At 52.1% G+C, this 19,314-nt stretch overlaps 7 protein-coding genes across 7 annotated transcripts; 3 read left to right on the plus strand and 4 right to left on the minus strand.

Moving 5' to 3' along the window:
- Positions 1-363: 363 nt before the first annotated feature.
- Positions 364-2,607, plus strand: SPP1 (COMPASS (complex proteins associated with Set1p) component; the record flags this gene model as incomplete). The annotated part of the gene is made up of 1 exon (XM_056210352.1): positions 364-2,607. One exon carries the CDS (start codon positions 364-366, stop codon positions 2,605-2,607), a length of 2,244 nt encoding a protein of 747 aa, XP_056077174.1.
- A 288-nt stretch (positions 2,608-2,895) lies between these two features.
- N0V89_001542 (uncharacterized protein) lies at positions 2,896-3,766 on the minus strand (the record flags this gene model as incomplete). The annotated part of the gene is made up of 2 exons (XM_056210353.1): positions 2,896-3,608; positions 3,646-3,766. 2 exons carry the CDS (start codon positions 3,764-3,766, stop codon positions 2,896-2,898), a joined length of 834 nt encoding a protein of 277 aa, XP_056077175.1.
- Positions 3,767-4,318: 552 nt separating this feature from the next.
- N0V89_001543 (uncharacterized protein) lies at positions 4,319-6,142 on the minus strand (the record flags this gene model as incomplete). The annotated part of the gene is made up of 1 exon (XM_056210354.1): positions 4,319-6,142. The coding sequence occupies one exon, from the start codon at positions 6,140-6,142 to the stop codon at positions 4,319-4,321; it is 1,824 nt and encodes a 607-aa protein (XP_056077176.1).
- A 2,989-nt stretch (positions 6,143-9,131) lies between these two features.
- N0V89_001544 (uncharacterized protein) lies at positions 9,132-11,597 on the minus strand (the record flags this gene model as incomplete). Its single annotated transcript, XM_056210355.1, has 4 exons — positions 9,132-10,753; positions 10,803-11,182; positions 11,233-11,360; positions 11,415-11,597. 4 exons carry the CDS (start codon positions 11,595-11,597, stop codon positions 9,132-9,134), a joined length of 2,313 nt encoding a protein of 770 aa, XP_056077177.1.
- Positions 11,598-12,310: 713 nt separating this feature from the next.
- Positions 12,311-14,173, plus strand: N0V89_001545 (uncharacterized protein; the record flags this gene model as incomplete). The annotated part of the gene is made up of 3 exons (XM_056210356.1): positions 12,311-12,481; positions 12,814-13,071; positions 13,586-14,173. The coding sequence occupies 3 exons, from the start codon at positions 12,311-12,313 to the stop codon at positions 14,171-14,173; spliced, it is 1,017 nt and encodes a 338-aa protein (XP_056077178.1).
- Positions 14,174-16,503: 2,330 nt separating this feature from the next.
- On the plus strand, positions 16,504-17,700 carry N0V89_001546 (uncharacterized protein; the record flags this gene model as incomplete). The annotated part of the gene is made up of 1 exon (XM_056210357.1): positions 16,504-17,700. The coding sequence occupies one exon, from the start codon at positions 16,504-16,506 to the stop codon at positions 17,698-17,700; it is 1,197 nt and encodes a 398-aa protein (XP_056077179.1).
- Positions 17,701-18,008: 308 nt separating this feature from the next.
- On the minus strand, positions 18,009-19,211 carry N0V89_001547 (uncharacterized protein; the record flags this gene model as incomplete). The annotated part of the gene is made up of 1 exon (XM_056210358.1): positions 18,009-19,211. The coding sequence occupies one exon, from the start codon at positions 19,209-19,211 to the stop codon at positions 18,009-18,011; it is 1,203 nt and encodes a 400-aa protein (XP_056077180.1).
- Between the last annotated feature and the right edge of the window lie 103 nt (positions 19,212-19,314).

Below are 19,314 nucleotides of genomic sequence, written 5' to 3' on the forward strand. Positions count from 1 at the left end.
AGGCGCATCGCTGGAGAAGGTGCGCCACATCTACGTGCCGACATGCAGGTAGTACAGAACAACCAAATATGATACCCAAGGGCATTTGTCAGCCTGCTGCGATGCTACTAGCCAATGCTTGTCGGCCATGTCGTGAGGATGAGTTAGCTCTATGGGTTTGCGCGTGGAAGCGGCGCCTCCTCCCTCGGTCCCGCCGCCAAGTCGTAGCTCAGCTCGACCCGCCCATCATCGACTCGGATACAATTTCCTCTCCAGCCGTCGCCGTTCCAACTTTTCACTTCCCCTCCGCCCACATTGACACCTTGACCTCGCGCACCAGTCTCCAGTCCTCACCATGGTCTTCGCCTCGTAAGCACCGGCACCATGAGCAGCATCGACTCCCTTCTCAACCCCGACGCCAATAAGGGCGACCAGCAAACGCGCTCAGAACAGTTCATCGCCCCAACGACCTACGACGCCGCCGACGCGCTTGCAACCCTCGCAACACTGGGCAGTGGCCAGCAATACGTCTCGCGCGAGCTCCCCTCACCGACGGCCTTCGCACATCCACCGCGCCGCAGCAGCAGCTTTAGCTCGCACGCCGCACCCGTAGAACCTTCGCCGCCCATCGAGCAACCTCAGGCGCACTCCCCGACGCTCGAACAGTACCACCACGGGTCCAATTCGCCGGAGGCACAGCGCCGCCAATCTTTAGCACTGGCTCGATCTTCACCCGCGCCCGTTCTGGCGCCCATTCAGAACCTTTCGACTAGCCTGCAGGACCAGATAAGCGAACCGGCAGCCTCGCATGGCCATGATGTTTCACAGGTGGTGTCACCACCATCGCATCCTGGTGAGAATGCGGGCCGCGACGAAACACAGAATCGCGAACCGGCATTCGTACGCGACGAGCCAACAACATCCCAGATCCGCGTACCCGAGTCGCCACACGATACAAATGAACTGCCTACACTGAAGCATGAGCCCTCTGATACGCCGCAAGAAAGCTTGTCCTCCATCGTACCCACGCAGTCAGTAGAGCGTCGCCAGTCTGTTACATCGGAGAATGTGGATGCCGATACGCTGAAAGCGATTGAGATAGCAAAGCAAAGCGACCTAGGCTTGCGCGTAAAACGAAATGCCAGCGTTTCCGAGAGCGTTACCTCGCCCACCGAACAATCGAAACCAGCGCCCTCGAAGAAACGCCCTGCACCTTCTGGGGCGTCTGGGATCAAGAAGAAAGGCACCGCAACAGCGAAGAAGCCACCATCAAAGAAGAGAAAGCTTGACACGGAAGGCGATGGTCACGCACGCTCGGTCACACCCTCCTCGAGAACTGCGAAAAGCAGGAGTGGCAAGAAAGGCTCGCAAGCGGGTACACCTGTTGCAGGGTCATCGCCCGCGCCCGACCATTCCTCCCAAGTGCACCCTAGCGACGATGAGGGCGCGTCTTCCGGATCGGACGATGCACTTTACTGCATATGCAGGAAGCCAGACAACCACAGATGGATGATTGGCTGCGACGGCGGCTGTGATGACTGGTTCCACGGCAGCTGTGTCAATATGGAGCAACAAGATGAAGATCTCGTGGACAGATTCATTTGTCCACTGTGCGAAGAGAAGGGTCGAGGCCAAACAACGTGGAAGCCCATGTGCAGGCGCGATGGGTGCCGCAAGCCTGCGCGTACACCTAAAGGGAAAGAGAGCAAATATTGCTCGGAAGAATGTGGCGCACTTTTCATGAGTGAACAGATGCAACGGACGGCGGGCGCAAAGGCACCGAGAAAGAAAGGCAAGAAAAAAGGCAAGAATGGCGAAGAGCCAGCAGCTTCAGACGAGGATGAAGAACCCACGCCTCTCGGCGGTGTCTTGCGTACGAAAGATCTCAAGGCGCTCATCGACCAAGCGAAAGATATCCAAGCCTTCAAAGGCCTCGGTTCGGGCGTACTCTCCCCTCCACGAACAGCATCACCCACAAAAGCCTCCTTCGACGGCGTCAATGGCACCGCCCGACCCGCAGACGAAGGTCTAGCCCTCACAGCCGGCGAAACCGAACGTCTCAACGCCCTCTACAACGAGAAGTCTCAACTCAAAGACCGCCTCGAAGTCCTCAAGGACCGCGAGAAGTTCGTTAGCTTGGTCAAAGAGCAGGTCACCCGCATCGCCGAGCGCGAGAAAATGAAAGCGAAAGAACTTTGCGGATACGATACACGTCTTGCTTGGTCGGATGCGGAGTTTTTGCGTTGGCGGAATAGTCGGATTGGAAAGGCGAGCTTCCATGCTATGACGCTTGCACCGTCGCCTGATGAACTTGCTTCTTTTGCGGCTGAAAATGGCGGTGATGCAGATATGGCGATGTCCGAGGAACAGGCAGCGGAATCTGACACTATATGTCTGAAGAAGCGCTGCCAGAAACACGCACAGTGGCAGAAGCAGAATCTTCAAGATGCGCGATTTGAGGAGGTGGAGATCGCAGAGTCGATTCGAGAATGCGAGAAAGAAGAGAGGAGCGTACGGGAGCGCGCTTTGAGAAGGGGAGCAAAAGACAAGATGGCGAGGGAGTTAAGAGGGGAGGCAGGTAGCGGCGAGCGAAATGCGGAGGGGTGGGTGGAGGTGGTGAAGACATAGGCGACTATGAAAAGAAGAGCAATAATGTTCACACAGAGAGAAGAGAAGGTATCGGGAGCGCGTTGGATCGCATCGACTTGAATATACCCCGTCCGAGGCGTTGGGCGTCGCTCCCCCCGACGTCTGGGGCTTTACCTTTGATAAAAAGTACTTCTTGTACCGCATGGCATGCATATTTTTTTTCCGGCTCCTACTTGGAGGGTATTGTTATAGTACGGTTTAATGCTATTCGAACTGATCTACGATCAGGTGATTCACTACTCAGCGTTCGATCTCATCTCTCGGCTTTTATGTCGGCTTTCCGTGCCATTTGTTCCCAGTATTCACTGTGCCTGACCCATGAATCTTGAATTTACTGTACGAATTCCCCGGTCCCGATGGCGTTGCTCCATACTCAATATCATCACCTGCCCGAAATTGAAGACCATCTTGACCCTCAACATCGAAGTTGTCAAATGTGTGGCCTCCTTGCTCGCGCTTCTTGATCTCTGCTGTTGCTGCTTCTTCCATAGCTTGATCTTGCTCGACATGACTTATCTGTTGCATGACCGGAAGAGCGGTGTCATCGAGCTCTTGCACCTCCTCCACAATCAGTTCGTCTACAGGTCTGGCAACACGCTCCGGGAATAACTCGATCAAGTCTTCGACGTCGGATCGCAGGTTTGAAACGAGGTTCTCGAGTACTTTGCGTTCGTAGATGGCCCATTTTGTTCGCGTGACTGCGTTGTCGTACTTCGTCACATATTTTTTCATAAGCTTTTTTGTGGCGTTTCGAAAACTTGAGCCGGGAGATTGTGTCGGCTCTTCGAGTTGTAGCACGCTGTTGTTTTCTGGCGGTCGTCCTCCTTGTTGTTGTTGCTGCTGTTTGTTGAGTTTGTATCTCTCGCTCTTCCGCTTGGCGTCGTCGAATCGTGTTATGATTGCTTGGAGAGATGGTCGACATTCTTCCAGTTGTGCATCGATCGTCTGTGGATTGATGGTGCCAATGATGCCCTTCGACGCTCCCCATCGTGATAGAAACAGGCTGATATAGTGGACGCGAAGGACAAGAGTCTCTCTCTGTCTCGAGCGTGCGACCGTATTGGATGATTTCGAAGCATTGGATGCATGCCATGAATAGTCCAGGCAGGCTGGTCACAATACTAGCACTTCCGGACATTGTGGGAGATTGCTGAGCCTTGAGTTTGGGTTGGAGTGGATCTTTTCAGTGAAATCAAGAGCACTGGGTCTACTCGTATATATACACTTGTGGGGCATGCCTACAAGGCATACCAGCTATTGATTGCATGTGCTACTGACGACTCAGCTCATAACGCGTGGGAGGTGTGTGAGATTATGGTGAATTGGTATCTATTGTATGAGTGATGAGGCTAACTAGCTAGTGTGCCGGAGCCTCTACATAGGACCCCATGCCAAGACCCATGCTCCGTGACAAGGTGGGCTGGATTCAGTCGGGCCATTGGGTTCAGCCTTCCTCAATCTTGACTGGTCTCATGCCGCGCGCCTCGGTCAGTGGCGCTTGCCCAAACGGCAAAATTGCTGCACCTCAGCCGCATCCCAGTCTATGTTACCCCACAGAATTGTGCGATAAGAGAAACTGCCGTCTGATGTCCCCCAGCTTACCTATGTCCGTCCAGACTAAACGCAATTTTGGTGGGAGAGCTCGCGAGAGTTGACGTCCGCATTCTCCTAGCGCCAGCTATTGTTGTCTTTACTGCTTTGAGGGTGGGAAGTTCGGACCTTGTCGCGGAGTGGTAGAACTAAGAGAGATCCTCTTTTGCTTTTTATCCGGTGAAAGGCTTCGAAGCCTCTTCTTCATCGCCTGGTACCAATCCTTCTTCCTTCCCCGGACTTCAGGCACTCCTTCCAAAGTCTTCTTGCTGCATCGCAGCTCCTCGGAAAGCAAACCATTCACAGCTGCGACTGCAGACTGGACATCGTCCAAACTCTGAACACCTTCAGAGAGGAATATAGCCGCGGCAATGTACCTCCGGGGTTTCGGCCAATCCACACCTTGGTTGAGCTCTTCGCTCGGCTCCGGCAACACCCCCATGACCTGTTGAACAATGCACCCCCATTTCTTTCTGTTTTCTTTTTCAAATTGCCTTCCAAGTACTAAAATGTCCGTCTCGTGACATGTGAGACCACGCGGCAATTTCATGCCTGCAGTCTGAACGAGTTCCGTAGCCAGGTGGCTTAACTCCATTCGAAAATTTACCCCTTGCAAAACTGTGTTCAAGAGGGACCAGTCCACCTCTTTTCTTTTGTCCATGGTTCTGCCTAATTTTCCGTGAAGTGAAGTGTTTGACGAGAGACTATCCTCGCCCGGCAAGCTTTGCAAATACAAAGCCCCCATCGCGCACACTTGGTTACGAGCGGAATTGAGACTCCCGCCATGCCTCACGTTTAGTTTCGAAGACAACACATCCAGATTGTTCAGATCTACGCTCAGTGCTGGATCTCTGTTGAGGAAGCTGTACCCCAAGGAGACATCTTTCTGGACAGTGGGTAGACTTTCCCACTTCTCCTCGAAGCGAATTGCACTGGCCGGAAGTCCGAACCTTGCGCTCCATCCTGCTGCCCAATCTTCATCCTGCACCGAGAACCTAATGTCGTGGTCACTGGCAAATCGGTCCAAGCTGAAGAGAGAGTCCCAAACTGCGCCAGTGAAATTGTGGTACGTGCTCTCGGTTTCGGTGACGGATCCGGCAGATTTCTGCAGGAGGCCTTGCGCCTCATCAGCTTCCTCCCTCCACGCTTTTAGGAGGGCTGAGGCATATATCGAGCCGCATTTCCTATTACAGGATTTGCTCCCGTTCCAGCTTTCGCTTTCCTGTATAGGACCTGCCGCTGCTAAGTAGGTCCTATTCAGAGTCGTATCGATGACCCATTGCCCACCATAGCATGCGGTGGACATGATCGATACTTGAATCTCCTGGTCAACCAGCCCTTGAAATCTCGCTCTTGAAAAAAGGTTCAGTCCGGGAGGTCCTAGCCACCAACCACCACCTTCTTCTCTCCCATGGGCAAATACCAGAACCACAAGAGGTTGCTTATTTTGTTTTGCTTCATGAGCCTCCTGTTGAAGTTTTTTGGCAAACGCATCTCGAATGTCTAATCTTGGAATGACCACAATGTCTGCCCCAAATCCTTTTCGTACCATGTCCTTATTGAGCACAACTTTCCGATCATGGTACGGGTTACCATGAAGAAACACATTGTGCTCCTGGACGAGATTTTCGGGCGAAAGACATGCCATCCAAGTCTGAGCTTTTCCTACACCGCTCAAAACATGTTTGAACGCGAAAAAGTCCGAGAAGAACCAGCCGTCCTCAACCGGATGAGAGTCTTCAGGTGGGATTCCGCACACAGCTAACACTCGAGTGTTTTCAATGTTCTCAGGTAACACTCTCGCTGAAAACATCGCCGGGTCCATCTCTTTCTTTTTCCACATGTCCTTGTACTCGCGACCTTTTGGTCCAGAAGGACCGATGTTGAACTTTTGGAAAGCGGTTTCCATGAAAGGAGATTCCATATTTTCGCTTGCGAAATTTTGGAAATAGAAACTCACTGAGGAGAGTTGGAAGATATCTCAACTATGAATTTAAAGCAAATTATTCTGTTGTGTGGGCCAACCAAATTGAACCAAAGGTGTGTACTGTGGTGTACCATGGTAGCCCTTGATGCTGAACATCATCATCCGAAGCGTGCGTTGGTTACTTGAGCACATTTAGACAAAGCCCTTCTTAGTCGAGCAGAAACGCTGCGGCCTCGGCGGATGCAACATGCCGGGCTTCCAGTCTTGTACCAGAGTCATCGAAAGACCCGGTCAAGTATGCCTTGAATCATGCATTTGCGCATGCTTCAAGGGCTGACAAAGAACTACACGACGGAAAGTTTTTGCAAACGTTCGTCGATCATCTACAACCGTTCTTGGAATAAGACCCTGCTTGGGTAGCTCCCCTCCGAGAGGGACTGCCCGATGTTCTTCCAAACATTTTTGGTTTTGCCGAAATCCACATCCCCGATGAAGCGCATATGCATGACGGAAAAGGCATCTTCTCCTTGCTTGCCACTCTTTACAAGATACCAAAAGTACTGGAACAAATTATCCCGGACGAAATGCTATCACTTCGTAAACACAATGAGGCTATCTACGAAAGGACCTATAGGAAAATGCTCAGCCAGTTATTGATTATGGCTGTAGAAGAAGGATTCGTAGAGGTGGTGGGAGAGCTCGCGAGAATTGACGTCCGCTATCCAACGAGCATGCGATGGACGGACTCGGAAAACTTGCTGCTGATCGCTGCAAGAAACGATGACTTTCCAGTCGTAGAACTGCTCGTCGCACGCGGATACCCTGTCGACGAAATGCTTCTCTGTTCCTTAATATCCCGGTCACCAACTTACGATATGTGCCAGTATTTTCTAGCCAAAGGCGCCCGCCTGCATGATGAGCAATACAGCCCGCTCATGGCCGCCATTGCCGCGAGTAATGTTGAACTAGTGAAGCTTTTCATTCGACAGGGTGCCAACGTTGACTGTATCGAACAGGTTCGCGCAACGAATGGTACAAGAAAATTGAGATGGGTCGAGTTTACAACGGCACAGATGGAAGGGAAGGGCCTCGGAGACATGACTGAGGACTTGATTCGAAGACGTGAAGATTTTCTCCCACTGCTTAAGACATATCCGCCTCGTTCGGCACGTGGCACTAGAGCGCGCTTTCGCGATGTTAGTCAATCAATTCGAAGAATAGTGGATGGGAAAATTCAGGAGGAAGCAGATCAACCAATTCGGGAGATTGTAGGTCAGCCCAGTCGGGAGGATATAGGTCAGTCAAGTCGGGAGGATGTCGCTCAGCGGAGTCGAAAGGGTGCAAAATTCAACGAGATGCTGAGATCGTGTTTCGCGGGAAGAAGATCCAGAAACGGTTGAACAGCGGGTACTTTTATTCAGCTGACCTTCATGCTGTTTAGATTTCGGTAGATCGAATTGTCGTGTGATTTTATCCAATCTCGTCTCTAGTTGATTGCAAAAGTTCCTCCCCTACGTTTTCCTAGCTCTGGGTCAACGTTATATCAATATCATCGAGTTCCATGATCTATTTGCTAGATCATCAGGTGGATTACTTCAACACACCTATTCTAACGTCCATCATCCCGCTCCGTTCTTCCCTACCCCGAAGCCTGCTAGCCGCAAACCTTTCCATTGCTCCCCCTCCCCCTAAAAAGCACCCACACAAATCCTCTGCAGCCTCATAGCCATACACTCTCGAGACTGTCCAGTCCCTCCTCTCTCGCGCTGCAGAATTTCACCGGGAAAGCAGTGCTCACATTCACAACAACAGCAAAACCAGCCACACTGACCAACCGATACAAAAACCTGAAGCAGCTCTTACGCCAACAAGAGATACGACCATACATTTTTCGGGTTTCACTTCAAACAAGTATCATACAGCGAGTCACCCTAGGTTACACTATCAGATACTAAGCTCACGGCCCATTATCTAACGTCCTGACATACGGAGCCGAGAATCTGGCACCATGAAGTTCAATTTCAATTGAGCCAAAGATGTGTACTTCAGTGGACTATGGTAGGACTTAATACTAAGCACTATGATCTACTTACTGCTGCAATATTATAAGTAACTACACACACTGCGACCGTCCACTCGCCATCTCTCATACAGCAACTCTCACCAGAGCAGCACTCAAATTCACACCAACAGTAAAAGCAGAGTAGGCACGCAATAATCCTTGTCTCTCTTCATACACACCCCGATGACTAAAATAATGGAGCGAAGTAAAGCACCCTCCCAAACGTAACGTCGTAAGGTATACATCATGGACAGCGTCCCCCCGTGTGCCCCTTGGCTATATGCAGAGGCACAGCCTCACCCCTCCTCACTGTCTTTTAAAATAATACTTACATACTGACCATTACACATCATCCTGTCTTTTTCCTCGCAAAAAGCAAAAAAAAAAAAAAAAAGAAAAGAAAACGCCGCCTCCCATCCATCCATCCCTTCCCAACGCCTAAACCCAGAAATTTTCATCCTCGTCACCGCCCCATTCATCGCCCCCGCATTAAACCCGCTCGTCCCATGCTGCCCATTATCGCCCCCAAAATCAGGCAACACGCCATTCATACTAATCCCATCCTCATAACCGCCGCTAAAACCACCCGTGCCTGTCATATCCGCCCAGTCCCACTCGAGCGTCATGGGCATCTTCCACAGGTCCTGCGGCACGTTGTTGAAGGTCTGGTCGAAGGTGGTGCCCATGGACATGACGCCGTCCATGGAGGTCATGGGCATGTGGGTGGGGTTGGACGAGGTCTGCGGGAGCATGGAGGTGGCGAGGAGGGGAGAAGTTGGCGGAGAGGTGGGAGGGTTGTTGGAGGTTTGCGTGGGAGAAGTTGGGGAGAAGGGGAAGGGCTGTGGTTAAAGTTAGCATACATTTGGGGCAAAAGAAAGGGAGGGAGACGTGCCTCGTTGAACCCGTGGAAATCGGGGTTGAAGATCATTTGATCCTGCTGCGGGGTCGGTTGGGGCTTGCATTTGTCTGTGGGGGCGATTGCGGGCCGTTTCGACTTGTGGAGAGCAGTTCGCGCTCGGTAGCGGCGATCTCGGCGTCCTGTTCGCTGTCGCCCTGCTTTCGCTTCCGGCGGGAGGTGTGCTCGCGGTCGGCCTTGTCCAGGACGATGGTGGCTATGCGCTCGAACTCGGTGCATACGCTCAACATGCGCTTCACGCTTCCGTTGCCTTGCTCGTTTTTGACCAAACTGAGGAAGCTGACGACAAGCTTCATGAGCTTGAGATCCGATCTTGAGCGCGTATCTTGCGGGTTCTGTAAGATGTTCGCGAAGAGCGTGACGAGCGCAGTAACCGGAAAGTATATAATAAGCCAGACGCAGGACTGGTCCCCCTTCGGAATGTATTTGAGAAGGTGTATCGATGCTCTTGCTGCCTGTACGCAGAGCTGGGCCGACATGAACACACGAGGGTTCAAGGGCCGTGCGTTGAGACCTTGAATGGCAAAGTTGGAGAGTCGACTCGTCCAGTAGCCGTGGTGAACGCTCATGCGGTGGATGGTGGTGAGGCAGTTGTAGTAACCTAGATGGAGAACAGCGACCTGTAGGATTAGGGGAGTATGCGAGGCTTTGATGTCGTGTTCCGGTCGGAACTCGAGCGGGATCTCGTCTTTCCACGTTTCCAGTTCCTTATCTAGCTCCCCAATGGTGTTGAGGAGTTCGCCGTCGGTTTGTTTTGTCGCTTTTACGGAGTACAATCGCTTGTATACGTGACTCTGGATGATGGAAAAGGTACACATCAGGCGGAATAGATTTAGCTTGCCTTTACCGTCAGCTAGAGGAATGTTGCCAATGTTGTCCGGTGGATCCTCGTTGGGGAGCTCGACATTCATATCGTCGTCATCCTGGATAGGTGGCCGACCAGAACGCAAGCAAATATCTCTATCAAGCATATACGCGATCCAGAACACTCGTTTTCGTTGTTCGACTTCCGACGAGTTCAGGTTGAAGCCTGCCCCCTTCTTATGCAGTCCGATACTGTGCGATAATCGAATAGCGGCTGCCACGAAGAAGTACGTCGGCTGGGGATTAGGTGTGCCGAGGAGGAAAAGCCCAATTCCAAGCAGAGCTTGTACACTGAGGAGGTCGGTGTTGCGCATCGTCAACTCTACCTGGACACTCATAGCGTTCTTGAGATATTGCCATGCCTTCTCGTCTTCCTCCTGAGGCACTAGGTTGCTCATGACTCTTAGGCGATGCGCAAAAGCCAATGCAACATTCAAGCTAGCCCACCATCCCGATCCCTCATACGGGTCCTTCGAATAGTGCTTGTCGACTAGGTGCATAAAAGTGGGTTCGTGGAACAACGGAAACATGCAATTGAAGTTTTCAAAGTAGTCTTTCAGTAGAGAAAGGGCCTCGGCCTTGGGCGGAAGTTGCCGGTAGACTCGCCGCTTGAAGATGTCCTGAAAAACGTCTGGTCGCCATTGTATCCACTTGTTGTCCTCTACGGCAGAGGTCGAGATCATGTCCTGGAAGGAGTCGTCGCCAGTCTTTTCGTTGACCCATTGTATTCCCTTTGGCGAAAAGATAGAGAAGCCCGATGATGATCCTGCTTCAATTAGCGTTCTATTTGGTTACTTTTGCCGTGCAGGACCCACCGATATACCGCGTCTCTCCGCAGTTGTTTGTGACCAGTGAACACATCATCTCAGCGAGCGCATCCTCGTCCTGTCCGCGCTTGCTGTTGCCGTTCTGCTGTTGCGGCTCTGGCGACGTTGTGCCACTTCGTGGACTGGGTAGACCTGGCTGTGCGGGTGTTCCTTCCGGCTGTTCCGTCGATGCGTGTACTGAAGACGCCCTCCTCTCCTGCGGGCTTGGTGCCTTTGGTGTCCCGCTCTGCCCAGCCCGGTCTGCTAAACGTCTCTCCAAGGTTGCGAGGTCAGTGCTGCCGTCGTCATCTTCGGGGAGCACGCCCGAGAGGCGCATTAGCGACTCCATCCGAGCGAGGCGGTTCTCGAGGCCTTCGATGTATTTGGCGCTGGAATTGTCAGTTTTGGGTCGTTCCTTCCTTCCCCGAGTGTTGCCTACCCCTTCGGCGGTTGGCGCTTCTTCTCGACTTGTGTGAAGATGCACTCGGTTTTATAATTCAGGCAATGGGTGCAGGCGGGCATCTTGCCGTCGCACTTGATCTTCTTCTTGCGACACATGTCGCATGCCTAGCACAATCAGCATTCGCATCCACTGGTCGCTCCTTCCCATGCAGCGCATACCCTTGCGATCCGCCGCCTCTTGGGGTCGCCCTGGTCGTGGCCGTCGTCCAGGTCGTCGGCGGAGAACATACTCGCAGCGAGCGATGCGGGAATGGGCGAGCCATTCGCGTTCAGGTTGCCAAACATGCGCGGCGGGGGGTTCATGAGCGGCGGGCCGCCGTAGAAGCCGCCGTTCTGATCCATGGCGGTGATCTATCGCGAATGCGGGCGGGGAATGGGTGCGGCGTATCGTGTCAATTGCGGGCCTAAGCGGGCGTGCGTGGAGTTTTGATAAAAGAGTGTAGAGGGGTTGTCCGGGCCCTGAAACGCTGCCGGTGTGCTACTGCCGGGGAGGTGACTCTAAAATGCATTCGGCGTTAAGGACGATGCGCGATATGTCGTCCGAGGATCCCGCGCGGTGCTTCGGTGCTTCGTAAGGTGAAGTAAAAGTGGGAACGCGCCGCGCCCAATGTGAGGGAACGTGCAAGCCACAATTCTGGGAGCGATGCGGCACATGAAGTCATGGCTCGCTACCGAGGCACAAGGCAACTAATCTAGTATATTGGCCTCCGCACCCTACAACCTCTGCGATCTGGCGGACAGCTGCCTCCAAGCGCCCGCGTTCTCGTCCGGTCGAGAATAGACGGTATGTGAACTTTTTCGACCTCGTGCAGTAGCTCTTGGCGTGGCCTGCGTTTGAAACCGGGAGGTGCCATATGAGGCGCCGCGGTCAAACCATGCTAACTTTATCCTGCCCGTCAGTAAGGGCACAGCCACGCTCGCTTCATGCCATCCCCATCCCATCCTCATCCCATCTCACTCTAGCTGAAAGCACCGCTGAGGCACAGCTGCTAATTACTCGAATAGGCATTCGATTGAGAAAGAGTAAGAAGTAGCTGACGTATGATCTTGGCACCATGGCATCCAAGCCCATGACCGCCGATGAGCTGCTCAAGCACCCAGAGTATGAACACACAATCTGGGACCTCAAGCCCACAAAGGCAGGCAAAGTTGCCGTTGCCCAAGGCAGAGGCGGCCCGCTGAACATAGCATACGAGGTTCACGGCCATGGCGACATCCACCTCATCGTACGTCGATCCTTCCATGATTATCTTGTCGCCCCTTCCATGTATAACGCTCCTGCATATATTGCCGTCTGGACCACTATCAGATTAGGCACATCTTGCAGCTGGATTTGTCACTCTTTGTATGATGTGCGCAGGGCGCAGGCCCGCCAATGGAAATTCAGCGAGTAGCCGTCGAGTAGGACTTGTTTCGTTTCAGTCGCATTGGCCGTCTCAGGTCGGCAGTGTCCCTGAGCACCAGTCTCATCACTACCGCATGTTCCACACCCTTTTTCAACTACATGACGACTTCAACAGACATCCGTATCTCTGCGTATCTGACTCACGAAATGTAGTTCGTAATGGGCCTGGGCGGCATGAAGTACGCCTGGCAACGCCAAACCAAAGACTTCGCCCACACCCAGGGTGACAAGTACTCAGTCCTCACCCTGGACAACCGTGGCATCGGCGAATCGGACAAGCCATTTTTCCGATACTCGACTTCCGAGATGGCCAAAGACGTCATTGAGGTCATGGATCACGTTGGCTGGACAGGCAAGCGGGAGTGCCATGTCGTAGGGATTAGTATGGGAGGCATGATCGCACAGGAGATGGTGAGTCCCTTTCTTATTTCATTTATTTCTTGTCTGCTTCGATTGTGCTTCAGTATAAGGGGTACTCCTACAAGCTCGGAGCTCGGATACTAGACTATCCGGTCAGGCAGGTACGAGTGGATATGGTACGACATGAGGCGCTAGTGAGGCAGCGACACTTGGCAGCGAAACGCTTTCGCGTATCAACGTGGCGACCCCTGCAATCTCGTCCAACGCTTGGCCATCCGCTCCGCTCCACCATTGCGCGGGACACACTTGGCGGAAGTCCTCCTCTGTCATCGCACTGAGTCCTTCCAACGGACTCCGGCTAGTCTACAAGAGGAAAGCTAATCTTGGCAGGCGATGCTTATACCAGAACGCATATGCACGCTCTCTCTTGTGTCGACATCCGCCGGAGTATTTCGAACGACAGTAAGTGTTATATCGCTTCTATATCACAAATTAAGTTTTGTCCATCATCAAAGCCTGGACATCTCCGAGAGCAAGTGTTTTGGGGTTTGCTGACATCCGATAGGGCTTCTTAGAGAACCTCTATGCTCGTGCTAACCTCTTCATCCCCAAAGCCCTTGATGCCCAAATTGAGAACGTGAAGCGCAATCTCTACACGCAGGAATGGCTCGACGCTCCAGACACTCTGGAACATGTCGTCAAGCCGTTTCCTACGAATGGAGATCGTTTTGCTGCAAATGAAATGTGGAAGCGCACGCATCCGGACTACTTCCAGAAGGGCGGCTTCATTTTGCAAGCAGCCGCTGCATGGCTGCACTACAAGAGCCCGGAAGATCTTCACAAAATTGCAAATACTATTGGCAAGAATCGTATCATGGTCGTGCACGGTACGAAAGATCGCATGCTTACGTTCCCACTCGGCGTCGTTGTCTGGAGAGGTTTGGAAAAGGGTGAAGGCAGGACCGGCAAGGAGAATTGGCTTGGCATCGAGGAAGAGAAGGATATCTGGGAAGAGGGCGAGATCGAGAAACACTTTGTCAAAGGTCAAGGGCATGTGGTACCCATTGAGCAAAGAGAAGTATTCGGGAAGTGGCTGGAAGACTTGATAATGAGAGGTGAAGAGCTGAACAAGAAGGAGGGCATCCAACGATAGGTGCGTCACGACTGATATTGACTGATTTGCGCTGTCCATCCAGCGTCTCGACGAATACCCATAGAACAACATAACGATAGACCACCGCAAATACTTGCAATGCAATATACCGAACCGTCATCATTTTTCGAGGCAACTGAGTTGCTTTACCTATGCCCTGAATACCGAAATAATTCTACGCTACTGATAGGAGCAAACATAGATAAGGCCTTGCCAAGTCGAATCAGATCATCTGTTTTGCTGGTTGCCTTTCTTATCGACCATTGCATGTTTTAATTGCTCTAAGACCAAATGCCGACTGCCGATCTCCCGCAACCCATCTGGAATGCCTTCGCACTATCAAGAATGCATATCCACGCTCTGGGCACCCTAGCGAATTGCGGCTAAATCGAGAGAACGACCACGCAAGGCCCAGGAAACACAGACACGATATTAACAATGTGGGGGATTGGGTCACACCAAAGTGCATCATCTATTTCGAGTCCATCTTTCTTATCCTAGATACTACACGGGTACGTGCATAAAGGCCATGAGGCGCGCGAACCCATCTCCACTTCAACACCACATATCCAGACTCACCAAACCGCCACCATGTTCCCCCAACTCTCCCTCACAGCCCTCCTAGCCACCTCCGCCGCCGCCGCCTGCGACCGCGCAACCCTCCAAGCCGCCACCGCCGCCCTCATCGCCGCCCAAACCGCCGGAAAACCAGATACCCTCCCCTCTCCCCAAACGCAACCTACCTCGAGAATGACAGCCCCTCCCCTCTCTAAATCCGTCCTCACCACCCCCTCACAATCGACCTCTCCGCTCCCTCCACGACACCACCACCTGCGCCACCTTCACCGAGATGATCGCCGCCACCGCCCCCACCCCTACGTCCTCATGACGCGCATGCTCTTCTCCCCTCCGGTTCCACAATCACTGCTATAGAGAACGTCGTCGCCGACGCAGGGACTGGCTTTTCAACGCGCAGGGCAGTCTAACCAACTCCAAAAAGGAAGTCTGGGATGTGATACCCGAGGGAAAGCGTGATAAGCGCGAGGTTATCAAAGCAGCGGGGGACGCGTACCTAGATAGCTGGGCAGACGGCAAGGTAAAGGTGCCGTATGGGAACCCTTGTGCCAGGCTGGAGGGCGGGAGTTATACGACGAATTGTAAGATGCCGGAGTTTCCGGGTGGGTTTAAAGATGCGGGGGGCGCGAAGAACAGACGGTACGTTATTGATGAAGAGGTCGGCGCTGTGGATATCTTCAATGACTTTCCGTTCTTGGATAAGAGTAAGCCGAATGGGACGAGTAGTACGAATTTTATAAGGGTGGAGGGTGGGGGATTAGGTATGTTCATGAGGTTACTATTTGTGCGGAGAAGAACTGTGGGAGGTAGGGGTTGGCAAAGTGGGGGTAGTTGTAGTCGTCGATTGTGAACGTTCTTCGCGCGCATGCCTGTGCTCTGAAGAACGGTCTCTCGCAATTGAAATGTATAAAGTACATGGTTTAGGGGAAATGGGACCACTTTGGAAAGGGTGAAGCGTATTTCGACGAACTTGCCGTTCCAATATCGATATTTTGCGGCCTACCCTAAGGAAAGTGGTTATAGATTTCGACCATGTAAGGCACGTAAGCCACTCGCAGAGATAGGTTACCTGACTAGATGTCCTACTCGTGTCATTGGACAAGTTACTCGGCTGTGCCGTCTGACGTGTGACTTGACTGTGCCGTCGGACATGTGCAGTTTCCTTGTCAGCCCGGCAAGCAAAATTACACAAATCAATATTCTGAAATTCATTACCTTTTTTTCAATTCCCCTACTGCTACTCTGCATGCAATCACTCCGTGCACCAATTTTAAGTGTATTCAAGTCCGTTGCGCATCCAGTATCCCCGCAGATACACGTACAGAGAATTTGCGGTCATCGTTTAGTTCGACTCAACCTTTTTGTCGCATCTTGCCACAGGACTTAGCAGGAACAATGAAAGTACATTCATGACGGGGCAATCGGAGCTGAGTCTCTAGCGCTTTCTCTTTGAAACCATGTAGACGATCGTGCAAAGGTTGCGCCACACGCAGGAACTCCGTTTTCCTGGCTGTCCCGTAAGATGTACGCCGCTTCTCTGCGCAAGCTGCTCACCAAGAGTCCGAAAATAAGACCGTTCCTTAGGCTGCAGGCTATTATATATTCGTCTATCCCACTATTAGAGCTACGCATCAAGCTCACTACACTCGTTTGAATAGTCCCATCACGTTCGTTACGTTCTTGTTCCCACATTCGTCTCTTGCAGCTTGCTACACCATTTTCCCCCTCATATTTCCAAGACTTTCTACTTCATCATGCGAGCAACGGACCTGTTGATCGCCATCGGGGCTACCCTCGGTTTTGCGTCCGCAGATGTAGTCTGCAATACGGAGGCACTGCACCATGCGGCGCAAGTCATCGCAGACACCGCGAATAAAGGATTTGAAAAATCAGTCAAGGCCCTCTGCAGCAGCCGCATTGTTGAAGGCATCGCTGAAATTCAATCTGGATCGATCATCCTGGGCCTCAATCGCACCTGCAGTGATTGCAACAGCAACGACTGCGCACAGCAGTTCGATTCCATCATCAAGGAATGTGTCACCGGCCAGGAACTCGGCGGTGGCATTGCCATCACTGATGGAATAACAGTGGAGGTCTCCATTGATACTTCGCTGAGCGAAGCTTCAAAATCGAAGGCTCTAGATGCTAGAAGGGTGAGGAAAGCAAAGACAAGGACAAAGCACAAGACGAAGGCAAAAAAGGCAAAGAAAACAAAGTCTAGAACGAAGCCTAAGAAGACAAAGACAAAGCCGAGACCAAAGAAGACTAAGACGAAGCCCAAGGAGACCAAGTCCAAAGCCTGCCCGATTAAGAACAAGAAGACTCATGGCAAGAAGGGTTCCAAACATGGCCTTCGGAGCCTCATCCCAACACTCTTTCCTAGGACGGGATCCCGACAAAGTTCCTCGGACGAATGTGGAGATTTCGACGAGAACATGCATACACCCGCTGGTTGGGGGGAGACCTACTTCGGATTCACAGAAGACGGCACCATGACCCCGAAGAAACTTGCATCCCTCGCCAAGAAAGCCTGGGAGCAGGCCCACAATAAGAGACCCACAAAGTTATTGCTGGTGGCTGCCCTGTATGTCCCTAAACACGGAGTCTATTTCGGGACCATCCCCCATAAAGGCGGTGAAGACAAGTTCAAGGCAGATTGTGCAAGGTTTACAGCCCTGTGGGACCGATTCCTGAAGGAACGAAAATTCGGCTCTGCTTCTGCAAGTCAGCAGTTGTACCATGCTGAGGATGCAGCCATGTTGTATGCTTTCGAGAAAGGGGCTTTCGGGCACGGTCCTGAATTTCCGCCAGGATCCATGATGGTAACTTACGGCGAGAAAAACGCAAGAGGTACCCCTCCACAACATGTTGCCACATGCTCTGTGGGCAATACCAACATTACACCAAACTGCAACCAGGTGCTCCGTTATATGGGAGTCAAAGAAGGATAGAGTGATACTGAAGGAATTTACCAAGAGAAGCGGCCACGGAACTCGATTGGGGCCTCGAAGGGTGCTGGAGCTTTCCTATTTGGTATCGCCTCGTTCTGGCTTTATTCTAATTCGGCGCTTCTGCGATTGAGCTGTGCTCACAGGCAGGCTCCTGATGCACAGCAACGTGCCATTTCCTACGTCTTCGAACTTTTGTCTATGGAGATGGTTTCCTTTTGCATCGTTTTCACTCCCGTTTTTCTGTATTCATCATCCGTCTATCGCCTTTAAATTACATCCGTACCATTGAAACGCGATTTCTCAATCTGCTACTCCCACATTTCCATTGTGCTTAACCATCTTTGCTTGGAAAACGGTCCACCTTGCTCTAGCTCACGGAGAAATTCCTTCTCGGCAGCCCTTCGCTCATCAGACCCATATTTTCCCCACCACCTCAAAAATGGCCCCTCGATCTCACGCTGGCGCTGCCTTAATTCTTCCAGTGTCTTCTCACCATCCGCGAACAAGGACTGGTAAGGTTCCAGTAAGACATAGCTATCGTCGTGACGTCTCGCCGTCCTAATCACGTGTGTCGTGAATTCTTCAGGTCGCCCGAACCAGGCGTCGCAATTTGGAGCAGGGCATCCGAATGCCTCGTGGCGTCCATGGAAATGATGCCGTTCTATAGCTGCAAGGCCAAGCACTCGAAGCGCCTTTTCCTTGTTTGCAATCGCCCAACACTGACTCCAAAGGTACTGGCATATTCCCACTTGCCCACGGAAAGGTTTATGCGGCACGATGATGCTCGGTCCAGGATGATTTTGACATTCATCCAGTTCTTGCGTTTCATTGTCGTCATCTTGAATTGTGACCCTTCGCCACAGTGTTCTCTTCAACCGGCCATCGCCTCGAAGGATTGAGACAAAGACGTTGATGTCCGGTGGACACAGCTGGCAGACTCTCCTGTGCAACTCTGGCGGTGGCCAACTAGCTGTGCTCGAACCGACTGGATGAGGGGGGCTATCTATGGACTCATCGCCTACCATGACGTTTTTGGCCTGCGGAAATAGACATTGCACTCTTCCCCAAAAGTTGCGAATATTCCCGTCCGTCCATGTCTTCTCGTCCATCAAATTAAATTCAACGTGCAAACGCTGTATACAGGGTAAGAAGTCGATATCATGGAGCCCATCGCTTGGATGGCCGCCCATTTCCAGCCATTCCCCTTCGACGCAATACCAGGCCTCTGGATCGGAAAAGAAAAGCTTGGTCGCCTCAGTACGTATCAAGTGCGACGTTTGCATAAGTCGGAAGAGTGTTGGCTTGTCGCAAAATTGTAGGACGCGTAGTTGCAGCTCTGCAGGTAACCGGGCGAACTGGTGGAAGGGTATGTTTGGTGGTGCAGTCGAACTTGGTTGGTGGATGTGGCATGCGAAAGGGATGCGTAGTTCTCCTTGCCATGTGGATCGGATACCGAAGATATTGGCGTCGATGGGCTGTTCCCAGTTCCCATATGCGATTGCGCGTACCATGGTGTGATGCGGGGGTGGGTCTGTGTAGTTGGTTTGGAGACGAAGCACTACCGTGTTCGAAGCTACGTCGTAACAGGTAAGTAATGGTAAGTATTAGCCCAGC

The sequence above is a fragment of the Didymosphaeria variabile genome (genome assembly GCF_027946475.1).
Source record: "Didymosphaeria variabile strain IMI 356815 chromosome Unknown scaffold_1, whole genome shotgun sequence".
Taxonomy (NCBI): domain Eukaryota; kingdom Fungi; phylum Ascomycota; class Dothideomycetes; order Pleosporales; family Didymosphaeriaceae; genus Didymosphaeria; species Didymosphaeria variabile.